At 34.0% G+C, this 20,510-nt stretch overlaps 1 protein-coding gene and 1 long non-coding RNA gene across 2 annotated transcripts in view; both read right to left on the bottom strand.

Annotated features, from left to right (window-relative positions):
- The window catches only part of LOC125676423 (E3 ubiquitin-protein ligase rnf213-beta-like), a 357,493-nt gene that overhangs the window by 71,451 nt on the left and 265,532 nt on the right, over nucleotides 1–20,510 (bottom strand). Inside the window, exon 31 of the mRNA XM_056160943.1 lies at nucleotides 14,504–14,645. Within this exon, the coding sequence (XP_056016918.1) occupies nucleotides 14,504–14,645 (142 nt within the window). The remainder of the gene's footprint in view (nucleotides 1–14,503; nucleotides 14,646–20,510) is intronic.
- LOC125682584 (uncharacterized) lies at nucleotides 2,334–6,029 on the bottom strand. The gene is made up of 3 exons (XR_008800993.1): nucleotides 5,882–6,029; nucleotides 4,871–5,020; nucleotides 2,334–2,672 (listed from the first exon to the last, which is right to left on the bottom strand). It is a non-coding gene; the product is annotated as an uncharacterized LOC125682584 (long non-coding RNA).

A 20,510-nucleotide genomic window follows, 5' to 3' on the forward strand; every position in this document is an offset into this window, starting at 1 on the left:
TGATTTAGTAAATGGATATAAATATAAGAAATGAACAGCACTTTTGAGCTGTTCGTCGTCAATATGAACGGATTTGGATGTGAGGCAAATTCTCTGTGAATCACTAGCGCGATTCACAGATTTTGCCTCAAATCCAAATCCGTACATATTGACCATGAACAGCTCAAAAGTGCAGTTCATTTCTTAAATGACCGAGATTAAAGTTTTTGAAAAATTTTGAATCTTTGCTTTCATTCTAATACCATATACAAAAATAATTATTAGCTAATTCAGATATTAAATTTAATTTCATTTATTAATTAAGATATTATACATTAAATTATTATTAGCTTTGTGAACATACATTTCTAAAATTTTGCTACATTATTTACCAAATATATAATTGTACGCCTAGTAATATTTTAGGATGGGTCCACGAGATCGAGTGCAGGGGCGGATCCAGGAATTTTTGTTGGGGGAGGCGTGGAATTTTTTCCAGAGGCAAGCGGGTCTAGGGCAAAGCCCTGGTGGGGGCCGAGGGGGGCGAAGCCCTCGGAAGCTCCTAAATTTTGGTGATTTTATGAGTAAAATTTAACCATATAATTATAGCCTTCATAGGTGAAGTTACATCCCCTCTTACAAACAGAAACACACCTTTATCAAATGAGGCTAAATTTATCATCAGCATTTTTTTTTTCTAGTCAAACTTATTTGCTCGTCATTGAGCTGTAATTTGAGTCCATCCATTTGTATTTCTTGGATTTGAATCCCTCCATTGTTTTATGTACATTACTATCAACAAAAAGTTCACTCATTGGGCTTACAAAACAGCAGTAAATAGAATGTGTATCCCATTCGTGGCATTACGTCCAACTAACCCAACTCCGTCACCAGGGCCCATATTTACTAAAGTTCGTAGACGTAAACGTAGCGTAAATCTAGACGTAGCTTACGTTTACATGTGGGACGGTATTCACGAACAGTCGTAGACTTAGATTTACGTCAGAAATATACGTAACTCTACGTGTGCTATACTAGTACACGTAAGCTGATCGTAACTTTAAGAATAAACAAAGCAAATGGCGACTTGTCATTTTTATCGATAATTTCTTGCATAAAGACCTTACAACCCCTCTAGATGCATATAAGCTGGTTAGTAATACACAAATTAATTGTATTTATTCAGATTATCGTTTTCTTTGAGATCATGTGCAATTGTGTGACAATTCTCAAAATTTTGAGCCCGATCTAATTTACCTTGTGGCGGATCTCAGTCTGATTTAAAATCAAAACTCTCACTTCGCTCGATATACGGACAGTCGCTGTCCGTATATCGAGCAAAGTGCGAAATTTGATTTTAATCAGACTGGGTGGATCTAACCTTGCCTTTAGAAATAATTGGGAAGATTTTTATTTTAGTCAGGCAGGTTATTTAAAAAAAAGAATTTTTGCCATGTATCTTATTATATAGGGTAGGTCTAGCATCTTTCAGGGAAATACATGTTTTTAATTTTCCAAACATGGTGGGATTAATGTATATATATGCAATCAAACATGCAATGTTTTAGATTTGAAAAGAAGAGAGTCACTGTGTGTACAAGAATGCATGGTGATCGACAGCTATAGAAAAATTATTTCTACTTACAGATATGTGATCTTTACTTTGTGGTCATAAGCAAATATCGGTAGTCCAAATAACTATTTGTTACATTGTAACTTACACTACAGGGAAATGAGCCTCTAAATAAATATTTCTTTAAAAAAAGATATGTATTTCATTCCAAGAATACAATTTTGTGTAATTTGTTTCAGAGAGCAATTGTGATACCTACTAGTGTAGTTATGTGTAGACTTTCAATCTTTCAGAGTGCCATTTCCTTTAACTATAATCCTACAGGAGTCAAACCTTCATTGATAATGCATATATATGAATCTTTCTACCATTCATGATTTGTATGTAATTGACCTTTATATGTGATCAGCTAGGTAAAAGTCTTTGCAGTGTACATTACCAAACTCCAAGGATGATGCCTTCAACATACATATTATTTTGTTGATTCCCACCCCCCCCCCCCCCAATTTACAAAAATATCACTGATAAAAGTTCATTCTGAAGGCTTCTCACATTAAACCGACATATGTACTAATGCTCCTCTTTACAAATTTTAACCCACCAGACAACTTTGTTGACAAATATTTAAGATTTATTTATTATGTCATCTTTTTAATATCAAGATGTTAAAACCATTCTAGAAATGGAAGTAATACATGTACATGTCAATATCAATAACAACATGAAAATTCATCTAAAAATTTATCTATTAACAAATATAATTACATGCACATAATTGTATGCATAACAATGCATGTACATGTACTTAATTTCTTAAACATGTATTGTAACAAATTCTATTTTGCTGAATATCAAACTTTTTTTTATTTTACTGTCAATTTTTAAATGTCCATGATATAAATGAATATATAAGATGACATAAATGTAGCAGATGGACCATCAGCATGGATTGATCAGTGGGTAGAGTACCAGAATACGGGTCATGGTTTAGATTCTCAATCCTGCCATATATTGAATCATTCCTCTGCTCGTCCTTTTACACAATCATGGCAATGGAAGATGAACATTTCTCGGTTTCGCAAAAGATTTTTCAGGCCATTACAGCAATGTACCCATAGACCTAGAAAAATAATAGTATTACATTGATTTAAATAAACAACTGTCATTACACTGCAATCAAAGTTCATAAGGCTTGAAAAATACATGCAACATAATTGTTAGTTAAATAAACTGTAAAATTGTGATAATACTGATTTTATTTACAGTATATTTATCTACCGTACACCATATCTGGGAAGATATCATTAAGTATCACCTACAATTTCTAATTTTAATGATTTATAACCCAAGAGCCCATATTAAGAAAAGGATTTCAAATGACCCCAAGGTCAACTTTAGTATTTTTTCATTAACCATTCCCCTTGTAATGAAATTGGCTTCTTTCCAAACCCCCCAAAAAAAAAAAACTTTTTAACCAAGAATGGTAAGTTTCAGTTAAGGTCATTTACATTTATAAATAAAAAATAATTTTTGTGACATTTCAGGTACAATTCACTTGTATTCTATTTTCTTTCTTCAAAATTCTCAGGTTTAATTAGTCTAGAGTTAACATATTTTGATAGTTCCTGGTTGTGGCAAGTAAAAATGTAAAATCAGATGATATGTACTGCAGTAAGCTATATGAATGGGATTTTACTGTAGCAAAGAAGGTGAGAATAATCTTTAGCACAATTGAGTATTGAACCTGGTACCTTTGCACTGAGGTGCTCAGGCTGACATATAATACATGGTAGTACAACATTATAAATTTAAAGGGGCATATTTGCTGTGAAAGTGATGGCAACCATTTTTATCTCTCAAAATCGCCAAATGGCAAAGGAATATGGATTACTGACTAATAAAAATATTTCTTTAGTAAAATAAAACATAACAACAAAAAAACAACAGAAACCTAACAAGAGGCCCACAGGTCACCTGAAGTGGAAAAGTATCATTACTTCCATGGACTATGAAATCTAGAAAAAAAAATTCTGTTCTAAATATCTAAGCTAATTATATTCTAATGTTCAGCAACAGTATAAAACAAGACGTGTTCTTAAAACTTCACATCCCTCAAAGTGCATACACTGATGAAAGGCTTTAAATAGGTATATTCACATGAAAACATCAAAAGATATGACTAATTTGGATTCATCTTAAAGTCATAACCCTAGGTTGTGAAATTCACCATTTTTTGTACATCCTTTTCTGCATTTAGATTTTATACAGTATCAGCAAACTTACACATAAATACTATATACTAAGTTTGGCCCCACCCTGGTGTCAAAACCCTTACTCTGGGGAGAAATCAAATTTACAATTTTGGTAAAAGACTACCTGCTCTATCCATTTAATTTCAATTTAGTATCAATAGCAGTAAAGAAGATGTAATTTAAGTGTTTTATACACATAAACACTATATAACAAGATTTGCCCCACCCTGGGGTCAGAACCCCTACCCCGGGGATCATGAAATTTACAATTTTGGTAGAGGCCTGCCTGCTCTACATCACTGTGCATTTAGTTTTTCTTATATATGTGTGTTTCTTAATAAGATGTTTGAAAATTGGTCTCCCTTGTCCCAATGATGCTTCATACCAAATTTGAAAAGAATTGGACTGATAGTTATTAAGAAGTTAAAAATGTTCAATTGTTAACACACGACAAATGAAAACTAATTGCAATAAGTTACTGAGTAAACTCAGGTGACCTAATAAAAATACATTTGATAATCGCTTTTAGTGTAAAGAAATATATAAAGAAGAATTATTGGCTTGCAAGATAATAATTATTTAATTACCAAAATTACATATATTCATTTGCTTGCTTTGAGATTAAAAGATGTTTCAAATAACTGAATACATGTGTTATTACTGATCAGAAATATATAATATAGAGCAATTTTTATTGAGTGTTGATTTCAAATTTTGGTGACAAAATTACAGCTATTATTTTGGAAATCATGCAAGAATTTTTAATATCGAGGAGATAAAAAATAACTTCAAAGAAACATAGTGTATGTCCTTAGATTGGTTAAATTTCTATTTGCCAAAAAGGTGAAGATATGCTTAGACAGACAGGTACAAAACATGCAAAATGGACAAACTTTGATCATAAAAAATAATAAATTTATGTTCTTAAATCTTTGCCTAAGGACTTAATCATCAATGCATTACAAAAATCATTACATCATGTACCATGTACCATAATTTGTTTTGGATTTTTTAAAACTTTGTAAGTACAGAAATGATTAAATGTACAAACAGTGGATATACTTACATCATATATATGTACTGTACATCTTGCATCCCAATCCTAACCCTGAGGCATCATGGAAAATCTTTCAGGAGAGGACATGAAGAGAAATGCATCTAAATCAAGGAATGCTGCTGTCTGTTGGCAATTTATTTCTTGACCACCTTTATGACCCTTTGAAAAATAACAGAGGTCAGCTAACTTGGATATCTAGTGCATGTTACATGTATATCACACCTAATATCTCCAATTAATATATAGTCAATGTTATTCTACATTAAATAAATTAACACTGACTTCACACAGTTGTACAACTGTATTTGAATGCGATTTTGTTTCACAATATTTTCTGAAAGTTTTGCACATGGATGTGCACAAGCAATAATTGAAATGATGCTAAAAGAGACTGTAACTGTTCTCATCTGGTACCGAGTCCATTCACCCTATCTACCTGTTCGCCCAGAGTATATATTGTTAAAGCAATAATAATTTTCATATTCTATAACCATGCAATAGAGGGGCACGTACAGGTCACACATTTTAGAATTAGTGCCTGTATATATAATGTATATTTTAGATTCATTTTTCACCAATATTCTTGTTTTTCTTTTTGCGAAATGATGTAAAAGCATGTGCGTACTTGTGTACAGGTAGCTATGGTACTGCTTTGATGTTGTCCCAGTCATGAAATAAAAAAAATAGGATAAATAATTTTGAATTTCAATTGTGGTATTGTCAAAAGTTTGAAGTTACCATGTACACAAATGAGCTTGTGTCTTAATGTGTTTAAAATAGTGGGCACATATAAAATTGTAAATAACTAACACATATGTATATGTGCTCACTATTTAGAAATTAAGATCCAGGCATTATAGCAGCTACATAGGTTGAGAACAAAATGAATAAGGGACTGTGATTTTGCGATGTGTGTCATGTACTGAATCCCCTTGAAGTTTAACATTATTTAGGGGCCTAGTGACGAGTAGTCAGTGGTAAAACATTTAAGGTTATTACTACACAAACAACTTAACTTACTTGTCAGTCCATGCCGACTTCTTTTTGAACACCTACAGCATCGCAGATCCATGCACAAGTCAAATGCGTTAAATTTGATGAACCTTCCATTTAGATTTGTAAACAACACTGACTAACGGTACAGTTGATCGACATGCCGTTGGCAGGCATACGTATACGTTGAAATTCGTTGCTTTCTCACAAAGTTCTGTTTTCTTTTTCGTCATAATGCGGCGGTAGCGCAGGGAATTCGAAGTAAATGAGCAAATTCACACTTTTTACGCTTCGAAGTGAAAATAGCTCTGCGCACGCGTAAGTACAATCGTACATCGTAAGTTACTGTAATGTTTTGTCTGTTACAATGTTAATGAATATTGTATTTACTAGTGTAGCCCTTACGAGTAATTTATCTTTGCTAAAGATGAATATTATTGAGCATGTTAATATTTAGCGGCAGTGTGCTACTGTTTTGTATTGTTTTGGAACATACGATCGTAGACAAAGTGAAAGTAGACCTACACGTGTGAAAAATACATTGAATGTCTCAAATATTTACGATGTCTTTATTGGAATACTTGCACAGATATTATAATGTATGCTTAATCTATTCAGGGATTTAATCTCGTTACGTATTCATTGTTATTTTACCTGTTTCTTGTAAACACATGTTGTTAGGCTGCAGACAGTTTTCGTTCTATTTTTAATGTCGGCGCATTGCATTATGGTCTATTTCCACTTTACTTCTTTGATCCGCCAAGAGATATTCTTGCATTCACGGAGAGTAAGAATAATGAGTTTTAAGGTAATTAATTTATTTTACAGTTACGAATGAATTAAACTTGTATTATTTTAATATGTTTTATGAAAATAACGTAATGTTTTCTTGTTAATAGTTATCAGAACTATTTTCCGTTGATTTTCAACGGTCCGTTTATCCGTTGATTTAGAACGGATTCGGTTCTATTGTAACGGACCGTTTAGTAACGGCCTAAACGGGACTATATAAGCTCGTCAGCGTCGGTTGACGGGGGCTTGGGCATTTTTCAGATTTTTGATTAGACGTAGGTTTTATCTCTGATTCATTTATTAATTAATCGATCTTATTTTTGAATTTCCCTTCTTCAAGAATCTATTTCTTTAACTTATTTATTTCTAGTATAATCTTAGGGGATATCTGCAGCATTTTTCTAAGCTATTATATACTTTTGGTGTTTTTCATCTAAGATAATATTTATAAGATTGTGAAATTTTTCTCTTATTGTAAATAATGGTATTAATTTATCAATACTCTGAATAAACCATCATCTCAAGTTATTTTAATATTTGTGTTTCATTTGCCAAGTCTACATCTTTATCTATTTTATCATTACAATTTTTGGTGTCAGTAGTGGGATAGTCTTAGCGCTATCCCATTACAGTTACGTTTCCGGCTACGAACGGTTTTGTGAATACCATTTTATGAGTACGTAACTCTAATCTTAAGTCAGACGTAAATCCTACGTTTACGTCTACGTCTACGAACTTTAGTAAATATGGGTCCAGGGCCCTCTACAGTATGGCAACATTTTTTTGTCCCCGTTTCTCAAACTTGTAAACAGAGAAAACAATTTTTAAGATTTGAAAACGTATTAAATTGTATTTCAAGAAACGTATCAACAACAGAAATAAATAACGTTAAGATAACAGTTGCTTTTTTTAAAAATTTACATGTACATGTAATAATGTCGCGCTAACATTATCTCCGACGTGTAGTGCATCAGGGCAAATCTAGACAAAAAGTTAAAATTTTAGCCACATTATTAAATATGATATATCATCTTTAACCCTTGACATAAACCTTCATAAAGTGGCTGTCAGGTGAAAATAAGCATGTTGAGTGATTTCCCATAAAATATGATAGATATAATAGATTACATATGAATATATTGTCAGTTATTATGCTCCCCAAACAAAGTTTGGGAACATATTGTTTTTACTCTGTTTCTTATTATTATTATGTCTCCGAACACATAGTGTCAGATACACATTGTTTTTGTTCCGTTTCTTATTATTCTTATTATGTCTCCGAACACATAGTGTCGTAGACATATTGTTTTTGCTCCGTTTCTTATTATGTCTCCGAACACAAAGTGTCGGAGACATATTGTTTTTGCTCCGTTTCTTGTTATTCTTATTATGTCACCGAACACATAGTGTCGGAGACATATTGTTTTTGCTCCGTTTCATATTATTCTTATTATGTCTCCGAACACATAGTGTCGGAGACATATTGTTTTTGCTCCGTTTCATGTTATTCTTATTATGTCTCCGAACACATAGTGTCGGAGACGTATTGTTTTTGCTCCGTTTCTTATTATGTCTCCCAACACAAAGTGTCGGAGACATATTGTTTTTGCTCCTTCTTGTTATTCGTACTATGTCTCCGAACACATAGTGTCGAAGACGTATTGGTTTTGTTCCGTTTCATATTATTCTTATTATGTCTCCGAACACATAGTGTCGGACACATATTGTTTTTGCTCCGTTTCTTATTATGTCTCCGAACACAAAGTGTCGGAGACATATTGTTTTTGCTCCGTTTCTTATTATTATGTCTCCGAACACAAAGTCTCGGAGACATATTGTTTTTGCTCCGTTTCTTATTATTCTTATCAGGGTCTTCCGTCTTCAGCGGAAGACCCTTCTATTATTCTATTGTTGATTTTTCACTTTTCTTATTATTATGTCTCCGAACACAAAGTGTCAGAGACATATGTCTCCGAATACAAAGTGTCGGAGACATATTGTTTTTGCTCCGTTTCTTATTATGTCTCCGAACACAAAGTGTTGGAGACATATTGTTTTTGCTCCGTTTCTTATTATTCTTATTATGTCTCCGAACACAAAGTGTCGGATACATATTGGTTTTGCTCCGTTTCTTATTAAGGTCTTCCGTTTCAGACAGAAGACCTTATAGCGATTGTACTGTTTATTATTAGGGTCTTCCGTCTTCAGCGGAAGACCCTTCTATTATTCTATTGTTGATTTTTCACTTTTCTTCTTAATATTATTATTCTTTATTTTTCTCCTTACCAATTTTGTGCAGAAGATTACTCGGGGATGGCTTGGTCGATTTGCTTCAAATATCCAGGGTTGATGCGTTGCCATTTGAAGTTTGTACCGCCGTTTCAATTTTTGAAACATCACTTCCGGCTGGAAGTTATCCCCCTTTTATCGATTTTCAGATGACCATTTTGTCCGGACAAAAACTCAAAAACGCAATAAGCTAGAGTGCTGAAATTTTCAGTGATGTTAGACGACATGTTGTAGTTGTGCACCTGGGTTTTCAAAATTTTCGGAAGTGCCTAGTATGGAAGCTCGGTAAGGGTCGAAAATGTAGTTTTAAAAAGTGCCCAATTTTTTTCCAAGTTTTAAATCATAACTTTTAAGAGAAAAACTTCGAAAAATTGGTCTTTCTTTGTCATCGTATATCTCGCTTATTTATCAACCTTTTAATACGATTTTTATATATTTTATTAACATTACCCATATCTAGGGTACTCTTTAATACTTTTTTCAAAATTCACTTCCGGTCGTTCGTTAGGGCCAAATTTCAGTTTTTCAAATGACATTTTGTCCTGGCGTTTTCTCATAAACGGTTAAAGATTGAGTCTTGAAACTTTCAGGGATAATAGATGGTGACTTGTAGTTGTGTAGTAAGGTTTACCATTGCGATCTGGCACTTCCGGCCGTCACTGGAAGTGAACAAACGAAACGCCAAATTTCGAATTTATGCTTTTGAAATAAAACTTGCATAGATGAATTAGGTCTCTTTTGGCGTTTCAGAAAATGTTAGACTTACCGGAAGTTTAACCAGCAAATTCCGGTTTTTAGAGAAAAACTTCGAAAAAGTTAGTTTTTCTTTGTCCTCATATGTATCGCTTATTTATCAAGTTTTTAATAAAATATTTACAGATATTATAGACATTATCCATCTCTAAAGTATTCTTTTATACTATTTCAAAATTCACTTCCGGTCGCGAGATAGGGCCAATTTCCGTTTTTCAAATGACATTTTGTCCAGACGTTTTTTCATAAACCCTTAAAGATTGGGTCTTGAAATTTTCAGGAATGTTAGAAGGTGACTTGTTGATGTGACATATATGTTTCAAATGTGTTGCCGTCACTTCCATCATCCACTGGAAATACCTTAAAAATATGTAATTTTTCCTTTTTTTATTCTAATGCTCATAACATTATTTAATAGAATGTAATAGGTCATACCATTTCAACCGGAAGTTGGTTGTTCGAAACCGGAAGTTGTCCGAAAACTCAGTATTTTTCACGGAAATTTTTAGTGTGAGGTCCTAAGTGATCCATTTGGGATTTTTATTCGTTTTATGGACTCCAGAAATACTCGAAAGTGAATAAAATAAGATCGAAGTTGTTTATAATTGATAAATCGTGTCTTTCATGTTCGTGTTTATTTCTTTCATGTATAGTCGTTCTTCACTAAATGAATTCTTCCAGTTAAGATCCTATCTCATCAGAAAGTGGACGGAAGACCTATTCGTTGCTCACAACGAGATCATTTCTAGTTACTATTCTTTTTTTTCTCCTTACCGATTTTGTGCAGAAGATTTCTCGGAGATGGCTGGATCGATTTGCTTCAAATTTTCAGGGTTAATGCGTTGCCATTTAAAGTTTGTACCGCCATTTCAATTTTTGAAAAAATCACTTCCGGTTGGAAGTTATCCCCCTTGTATCGATTTTCAGATGCCCATTTTGTCCGGACAAAATCTCAAAAACGACATAAGCTAGAGTGCTGAAATTTTCCGTTATGTTAGACGACATGTTGTAGTTGTGCACCTGGGTTTTCAAAATTTCCGGACGTGCCTAGTATGGAAGCTCGGTAGGGGTCGAAAATGGAGTTTTAAAAAGTGCCCAATTTTTTTCCACGTTTTAAATCAGAACTTTTTACTCGTAAATATTTTGTTTAGACATATATAACAAAAGTTGTACAGTTTATTGAGATCTTTCGTGTCATATCAGGAAATGTGCCCATGGGTTTCATGGCTCGCCTGAACCATTGAATTTCTGTTACAATGATTAACTTTTTTCTCACGAAACTTTTGATAAAACATGTAGAATAAAAGTTGTTCAGTTTTCCAAGATCTATCTAATGATATACAAAAATAGGACTCAGGGCGTCATGGTTCGCCTGAACAGTCCAATTTGTATCACAATTAATAACATTAATACTTTTTTTCTCGAGAAACTTTTGATAAGACATGTAAAACAAAAGTTGTTCAGTTTCGCAAGCGTTAACTAACGATGTTAAGAAATAAGCCTGTGGGTCTCATGGCTCACCTGAACAGTTGGGTTATTGTTGCAATTTATAACATTTTTGTCAAGAAACTTTTAATAAGACATCTAGAACAAAAGTTGTTCAGTTTTGCAAGATCTTTCGAACATCATGAAAAGGGCGAACGGGCCTCATGGCTTGCCTGAACAGTTTGATTAGCGTCACAATCAATAACTTTTTTTCTGGAGTCCATTTCCACTATCAATTTTCTTTTTGGCCGCCATATACCGAAATATCTCAATGTGTTAAAATCTCTATAACATTTCGGTTCTGGGGTCAATTGAGGGTCCATAGTTCTTTTGTAGCATCAGTTTTTCCTTCCTATCTATTTTCAAATGTTTCAAAATGGCCGGCATTGAAGAAAATGGCGGCCAGAAATCAAGTCCGTCAGATTTCAACTCAATTTACTTTCTAGTTTTTTTTTAGGATTCTGAGTTCATTTCTGGCATACACATTCCTTTCTGACATGAGGAGGTGTTCGGAGACATTTGTGTTGGCATGCCAACACAGTTATAGCTCGTTATTATTCTTTTTCTCCGGTACTTTGTTGTCCGGTAGTGTTCTCAGAAACTACAAAAGGGATCGATATGAAACTTTCCAGGGTGATAGTATCGCGTTTGTAGATGTGCAGAACGATAGTCATTTTGTCTGCACGTGCATGCACGCGCACGCATGTGCCCTGCAATTTTGGTACAAAAAATGGAAAATCAGAATATTTAATGGATCGATATGAAACTTTAATAGGATGCTAGTATATCATTTGGAGATAATAAAAATGATAGTTATTTTGTCTGCACGCGCGTACATGCGCGTGCACGTGTATTACAAAATTTGTACACTAACTTTGGAATCAGTCTAGCTTTTTTGTTGTTCATTGAAATGGCTTGATATTCATATCATAGATAGACATTAAAGGGACTGGTTCACGATTTTTGAAAAAAATATTTTTCATTTTTGATGCTAAATATTAAAAATATAACTGAATAAATGTTGACAGCCAAAATTTTAACCTTCTGAATGCAAGAATAAAAGCAATATTTTAGCCCTAAATCTGTGTTATGTAAACAAAGACTCGAGTCTTTTCATGTATACAAATAAACCAGTGAAATGTTGATTTTGTAATATAAAGCATCTTAATTTTGCATTGTCCCAAATTTTAACTTTTAGATGACACATTTTACCCAAAGAATGCTTGAAATGTGAAAGATATAATAAACTTAGATCGATATCCATTTCTTTTGAAAAAATTGGTAAACAATAACATAACGCAATCTTTGTTTACAAAACAAATGATAAACTCTCTAACATGAGGTTCCCTGATGATGTATAACCTTAATTCTTATGAGAAATCATTTAAACACATGATTTTGATCATTAAAAGTGAAAAACAAAATTTTCGGGGAAATCGTGAATCAGTCCCTTTAAGACCCTTAACTGATTTGCATGGTCAAAATTACCAATTTGCACGCGCATGCACGTGCGCTTCTTTTTGATTGGATAATACTAAAACGTTTGTAACTATCTTAATGATGAAGCGAATGAGTTGATATTCACAGTATAGGTAGATAATACGTGTATCTATATATTAGTGCAACAGAAAATGCCAACGCACACGCGCATGCGCGTGCATTGTTTTTCAATGTTCAATTTGTAAAGGACGATTACGTTTTTGTTTTTCATCAAATTCTATTGATATTAGGGGTTTAGATGTGTCTTGGTACTCCTTACAAATTGCTGTAGTTAAAATTACTGCTCAGCACGTGTATGCACGTGTGCTGAATTCTGATTGGACGATTTAAAATCGCTATAACTTCCTTATATTTGATGGATACGTTATGAAATTCATACTGTGGGTATATGATACAAATGCTTGTTGAATGACATCAACAAAAGTGCAGAATCATACACGTGTGTGCGTGTATGCACGTGCAACGCTTTCTTTCATTTCTCCGTACTGAAATGACCATATTGAACGTACTACATGTAATTAAAGGCTAAAATAAAATGATTTTTTGCTATATATTTACAATGGCATCACTTTTTAATTGGGGGAGGTTTGGGGAACATATGTAACGGTCCCTGTTACAATTAGAACTAGTTTGTATTTGACATATTCTTCAATTGACTATTATATATATATATATATAACTTATCGGCATTTCATTGTAGATTTTCAGCATGGAAAAAATGACGTCACAATCACATTCGTTTACAAACTGCACAGAGTTTCCCAAAAGTGACGGAGTTAGGGACTTTATATGTATTTTGACATTCACCTCTTAGAATCAATTATTATAGATATGATTTGATTTTCCCTCTTTTTATAGTACGCACTGATTTGTATCCTAAACTTTGGAAATTTTAGGGAGGGGGGTGCGCTCCCTCTAAATCCGCCAGTGGGGTGAGTATTGTTCATTTTATCATTAGACTCTTACCTTTTTCAAATGTTTATCGTGAAATATCAACTTGGACGTTACTTTTCAATTTGTATAATTCTGACGTCATAGTACTTTCGTGTATGTCGTCTTACGTTACGTTGCTATGAAAGATAAACACGACTGAAGAAGACCAGTAACGCTGTCGAAATATTTCTGAAAAGTGTTTATCTAATTATATAATGTTCTAGTTGTCAATTACTTATAACTCTCCATTACCTTGGAGGAAATAAAGAATATCTTATCTTATCTTATCTTATCTTATATATATATATATATATATATATATATATATATATATATATATATATGATTTTAAAAAAACTCTAAACATTTTTTAGAAATATTTCGACAGCGTTTTATATATATATATATATGTGTGTGTGTGTGTGTGTGTGTGTGTGTGTGTGTGTGAATATATATATATATATATATATATATATATAAGCACTAAAAATGTCCAACGACACGAACAACAGTGAATTGTCAAATTTTCAGGACAACCTGTACCTTCCTAAGGACGATAGAATATTTACATAGAAAAGAAAACTAAATAGAAAAGGAAACTAAAACTGCAACTAAACTACAAAAGCTGAAAACAAACAAAACGTCTGCATATTAAAATCATTGAGTGTAATATGTGGCAATAGAAAAGTATGTTCCCATCGAGCGTCAAGAGAAATCTGAACTGACTCGTCCTAAGACGGATCAAGAAAAAAACAACTTCCCGTTGATCAGAATGGGAATCATGTGGAAACTAACTATTTACGAAAGATAAATTTTTCTTTAGATATTGGTGTAGCAAAAATATCTATGCATCACATTAAATTTAATATCTGAATTAGCACAGGTGCCAGAACAAACCTTTTTCGATCGCTCGCTTTAGGTGATAATCCAATCGACGTTCACTTTTTTCGCTGACGTCATATCCCAATGCATCAGGGTGGACAAGGCAATATACCTTAGAAGATGTACTGTACAAAGACCGTCTCCAAAATATTTCAACCTGGAATTTATATTACAAATAACAACATCTTCTAATGCATTTCATATATGTACTGTACCTGTAGATATTACTCATACTGGACCTTCATCAATTGCATTTTTGTATACCGGTATATTTGACATGCGCAATTATGTCCTAATGCAATGATCCCGTGGGGATCCGGGTTAGAATAGGCCCTCAATACACCTTGCTTGTCGTAAGAGACGACTAGATGGGGCAGTCCTTCGGTAGAGACCGCAAAAACCGAAGTTCCGTTTCGAAGTAGTTGTGATACGAAAAAGATCCCTCCCTGCTCAATGGCCATAAGCGCCAAGCATGCAGTCCTTCACTGGCAATGGTGATATATCCAAATAAGTGAAATATTCTCGAGAGGGACGTTAAACATCATTCTATCAATCAATCCTAGTGCAATGATTGTAATTTGAATATCACGTCTTGGGTGTTGAACAAGGTTTTCTATACCACTATTCATATTACTACTACCCTTTGTTCTTCTTTTTATTTATTTAACATTTAATATTATTTGATAATAATATATGCCTAATAACCCGGTATACCTTTCTTGTACATGGGAGGACGCTTAGATAGAATTAAGGTAAAGTTTGCAAGGTTTTACCATGCCGTCAACAAAGTAATGTTGCACATCGGTATATTCAGTAGGAATCAATTTACATTTCATGACTTTAAAAAAACTAACTGACCTGGCCTGGAGGTTATTAAGCTTGTTGAGCATGTTTTCATACTCAATCTCTGTGCTCTAAATCATACTCACACTCGAAACTGAAGGTTATAAAAATCATTCTCACATTCAAATGGAGTACATGATCAAGATTTTTTGAGTATGTTTCGAAGTTTGCTCAGAGTTGTACTCAAAACAAACATGGCTTAGTTTGATTATGAGTACGGTAAAGGTTTTATAACCTTCAGGCCAGACGGACTTGATTTTGTGACGTCTTACATTTCTCGATATTGGTACAAAGGGGGATACCAGAGGTATAAAAAAAATTGTGCGGTTAAAAGGTAGTGGACTTTTAAAGAGAGTATTTTTCTATCAGATTACACTACAGTAAAATACCTGTATCTCAAAGTCCGAAGATCCTCAACAAAACTTTGAGATATCCAGGGGTTCGAGATATCTAAACTTGTCTTCTAATTCCGTTTATGTGACGTTACCTATGTTTCTATCTGTTCATTTGATGCATACCATGCACTTGTACTATAAATAATAACCACTTTCTATTATAGCATAGAGATATGGAGTGATTGCTCCTTTGGGAAAAGCTTGGAATTTAGAGATGAGTGTCACTCGTCTTTTAGATGAGACGTTTAAAAAGACAGGTGTTACCGCGATAAAGAATCTTCATTGTTACTTCACTCAAAATTCGCTCATAGTTCATGCGCGGAGAGGATCCAGAATTCATTTCCGAGCGGTCCAACTGTTGGCAAGAAAAAAATTCAACCATCTTGAAAAACAAACAAAACAACGTAAAAGGTTTCATATAACCCAAAGCTCTAAATCGTTTAATCCTGCAGTATATGGATTCTATTCATAGCTTCGAATTACATTTTTATTATCTTTTGCAAATTGCCATCAAAGATGGGGGGACCGATGTGGCACGATAAAGATCCCTCCTTGCTCAAAGGCCATTAGCACTGAGGATAGGCCTTTCAGCCCTTCACTGGCAATGGAGACGTCTTCATATGAGCGAAAATTCTTGAGAAAGACGTTAAACAATGCACATACATACAGTCAAGGTCCACCTCCATCCCATCCCACCCCATCCCATCCCACCCACACACATACGCAAACCTTCTAGATCCGCAGATGATAGCTAGTCCCACATTCATATGAATGAAAAGTTGTCGACAGAGCGGAAATACACCAACACACTAAGCACAAAGATTTTATAAATGACACGTCAGCCTGTGGAATATATTAGATGTTTTGTTTTTGTTTGTGGTTTTACTAATGTAGGCACGTTACAAGCCAGAAAATTTGACCTTCAAGAATTCGGACGTAGTGGTGTGGGTTCTTTATCGTATCTCCTACGGTACCAAATCATATTTTCCCCATCCAAAACGTGGTAAATCTAGTATGTTTGTGTAAATACCGTTTATATAAATAATAAAACACTCTGGTTCGGTATGCTTGTAAAACAATTCTCGGGAAAAATTATATGATTCTTGTTTAACATGAAAAGTGAAGATAACGAACATTGATCAATCTCATAACTCCGATAAGGAATACAGAATAAAGAGTTGGACAAGCACGGACCCCTGGACGCTCCAGAGGTGGGATCAGGTGCCTAGGAGGAGTAACCATCACCTGTTGACTGGTCACACCCGCCGTGGACCCTATATCTTGATCAGGTAAACGGAGTAATTGTGGTCAAAATCGGTATGCAAAGTGTGCGAACATATCACAGACAGTAATCAAAACAGTTTGATGGCATTATATTCTATTCACCTCTGGTGTGTCCAAGGGTCCGTGTTTGCCCAACTATCTATTTTGTATTGCTTGTAGGAGTTATGAGATTGATCACTGTTCGTTATCGTCACCTTGCATTCAGTATTAAGAGAGGAATATTGAAAAGTCGCAATCCGGAACTTTCGACCTTTTGACTCTCGGTCATGCTACTTTTACCGCTTGCCACCACTCTCTGTGTCTTCAAAGTTTCCTTGTGACAAAACAATTACAGTTCTTGAGTACGTGTACCGAATGGACACCGTTACATGTACCATTAAGGTAGTGATTGCATGAGTCATTGAAAATTAATGAATCTATGATTTTTTTTTTATTTTTACATAATTTATAGTTGATAATATCTGTAATACTCATTATGAAAGTATCATATAATTATGGTTTTCATGGGAATTGTGACGCTCCGGTTGTCATAGTAATCCCTCTTGTCGACTTTCTGTAACAAATGGTACATGTGTTTCAGATCGTGTTTAAAATTGATACGAAAAAGAGTAAGTGATACAAATTTTATATCAAATTGAAGTTAAAGCCTTAATCAATATATAATATGTATTAAGATGTCCATTTATTTTCACATGAAGTAGACGCACGGCTGCTGCAGTGCAATTTTGCTATTTTTAGAAGGCAATTATACACATATTTTCACCTTCTGAGAAATAATGACCAATGGATTCTTTTTATTTGTTACATGTTTTAATATATGTTTGTAGGAATTTTTCCTGAAAGTATCAATATTGGTTTTCAGGTTTACTATGGCGTTATGAGCACTATATAGTTAACCCCCTCCCCTGCTTATATAAATACTACAGGTGATCATTCGCTAAATATGCATCTTACATAGAATTATTTTAACTCATATTAAAAGTATAAAAAAATGTTTTGATGTTTGTTATTTAATTTATTCCACATACATGTAGAATGATAGTATTGTAGCTTTGGAGATGTATCTATTATTTTCTGTTTGAAATTACTTGTATTTTCATGCTCTGTAAATGTATGTTAAAAACGCGGGAAATATAACCCAGCCGATATAAAATGTGCACTGTGACGTAGTATTACCTGCGACGTGTTTTTTTCTCTCCTTCCAAACCAACCGATTATCAACAACAACAAACCTTTCTTATTATCTTTATATTATAGGAATTACCTGAACTAATAATGGAGAAAATATATATTAACAGCAAGTGCTGTTTTCAAAATACACACTTTCTGATTTCTCTTATCGTCCAAGGTACATATAGTAGACTCCCTCGATTTCCTCTTAGCTGACGATCTCAAAGTGGACAATGGAAATACTTGTAGCAAAATAAATTGTTTTAATTCTATGTCTAGTGTATTTAGGAAAGATATGATAGAAATTATCAATATTCTTTGCTCAAAATGACACGTTTATGTAACCTGTGTTTCCTTGACCTATATTCATTATTTCAGATTTATGTGCACTATGTTATTAAATTTATAACATTGTATATTATAATTTTAATAGGCTTAGTGGTTTGTGAATTGAATTTACGTATTGTAAGACTGAAAATTAGCCGGGGAGTGGGGGGTGGGGATGGATACATGTATCATGGAGGCTTAAACTATGACTATATTATTAAAACGTTAGGGATTTTTCATTTGTATTTCATTTTTACTTGTATATTTCTAAACATATTTTCACATTACCCTGCATCTGGTTATATCTGACAAGTCTTTTGTTTCCACCGTTTGTCATTAGTGATGCTCAAGCGCGTGATGTATTCCGGAATCGGAAACGAAAATAGTATCTCTTTAGATACTACATGAATAAACCACGTGATGTCTTGCAATCACCACCTTAATTACACATAAGGTACCAGGAATATTGCAGAAATGCGGGAAACCCTTATGCAGGCTGTCGTAAATGCTTTCATTGCACTTTTTCAACATAACTATCATCAATATGGTACCGGAAGAACTCCAGTGCTCATTTTAAATCAATGGACATTGTTCTGTCCGTGTCAAAATACAATAAGACCACACTCACTCGACGTTTGGACCCGCATTCCCTGAAATCCACCCCTTTTAATGTACAAAACAATATTTCTTGAAATTGCGTGAATCTTCTGTCTATTGTATCTAATTTTTATTTATAAATACCATTTTGCGCCAGTGTATCCAAACTCAATCAGGTCTCCCTGATAGTGATGCAAACACCCTAACCGCAACGATTCCCTACGGCAATGATTATATACCCATATATGCTATGTTACACCACACTTTGAAAAGAATTTTCAAAGTGCGTTAAATTTGGGACCAAGTCAACGCACTATTATTTTTCAAAGTGCGTTGATATCGACCATATTAACGCACTTAAATTTACAAGCAAAAAAACCCCGAAAGTTTGCACGGCTCAGTCGATTTTCTTGAGGCTTTCAAAAAGGATTAATAATTATTTGAATCTTAATATTCGATGATGAAGTCACTTCCGGATCTGAGATTTAGACGTTTTGTGGATTTGAGTAATTGTAAGGGCCTGGCTCTGTGAGAGCCCCTCAATGATTAGACTGTCTGTCCCTCCGTCCGTCCGTCCGATTCCATTTGTCTTGAACAATACCTATTCCTTTCCTTTTAAATAGACGGGTCAAAGCTTTACCCATAGATTGCCCATGGGTAGAGGATGTGCATTAACCTTGATCCAGTTTCCTAGATCAAAGGTCACTGTAGATAAACCTATCTGTCTAAGATCTTTGTCTGGAGCATATTTCCTCTACCCTTGGCACAGTCGGGCTCGAACCTCACTCATAGAGTGTCCATGGGTGGAGGATGAGCAGTGGCCATCAACCAATGTTCTAAGGTCAAAGGCAAACTAACTACTATGGAAAATCCTTGTCTGGAGCATGTTTCTCTCCCCTTGGCTTTGCCAGGCAAAAACTCCACCCATAAACATTTGCTGAGTATAGAATGATCCTCTCCTAAAACAATATTTTAGAACTACTTTGCATGTATTTTGCTAAAAGCGGGATCTTTAATTGGGATGGTCCCCATATTAAGTTTGACCTTTGGCGAGACTCTCTAGATGATATTGTAGGGAGCATGCAAACGGATCTAAAATCAAATTTTAATTAAATTGGGGGTAGGGCTCATCTACATGCAATTAATTTGAGTGATTTACTGGTAAAAATCATAAAGATTGGCATGTATCTTTGGTTTTCCCTTTCCCGTTTCCGACAACGGTAGATCAATTCCTCTCATTTTGAGAAAGAAATGCAACACTTAATTATCTCCTCTACTAATTAAACAAAGTTCCAGAATTTTTGTGTTATCTATATATATGTGTTATCTACTATATATATATATATATATATATATATATATATATATATATATATATATATATTCAAATTGCGTTAAATGTCACC

This window comes from Ostrea edulis, chromosome 3, assembly GCF_947568905.1.
Source record: "Ostrea edulis chromosome 3, xbOstEdul1.1, whole genome shotgun sequence".
Classification (NCBI taxonomy): Eukaryota; Metazoa; Mollusca; class Bivalvia; order Ostreida; family Ostreidae; genus Ostrea; species Ostrea edulis.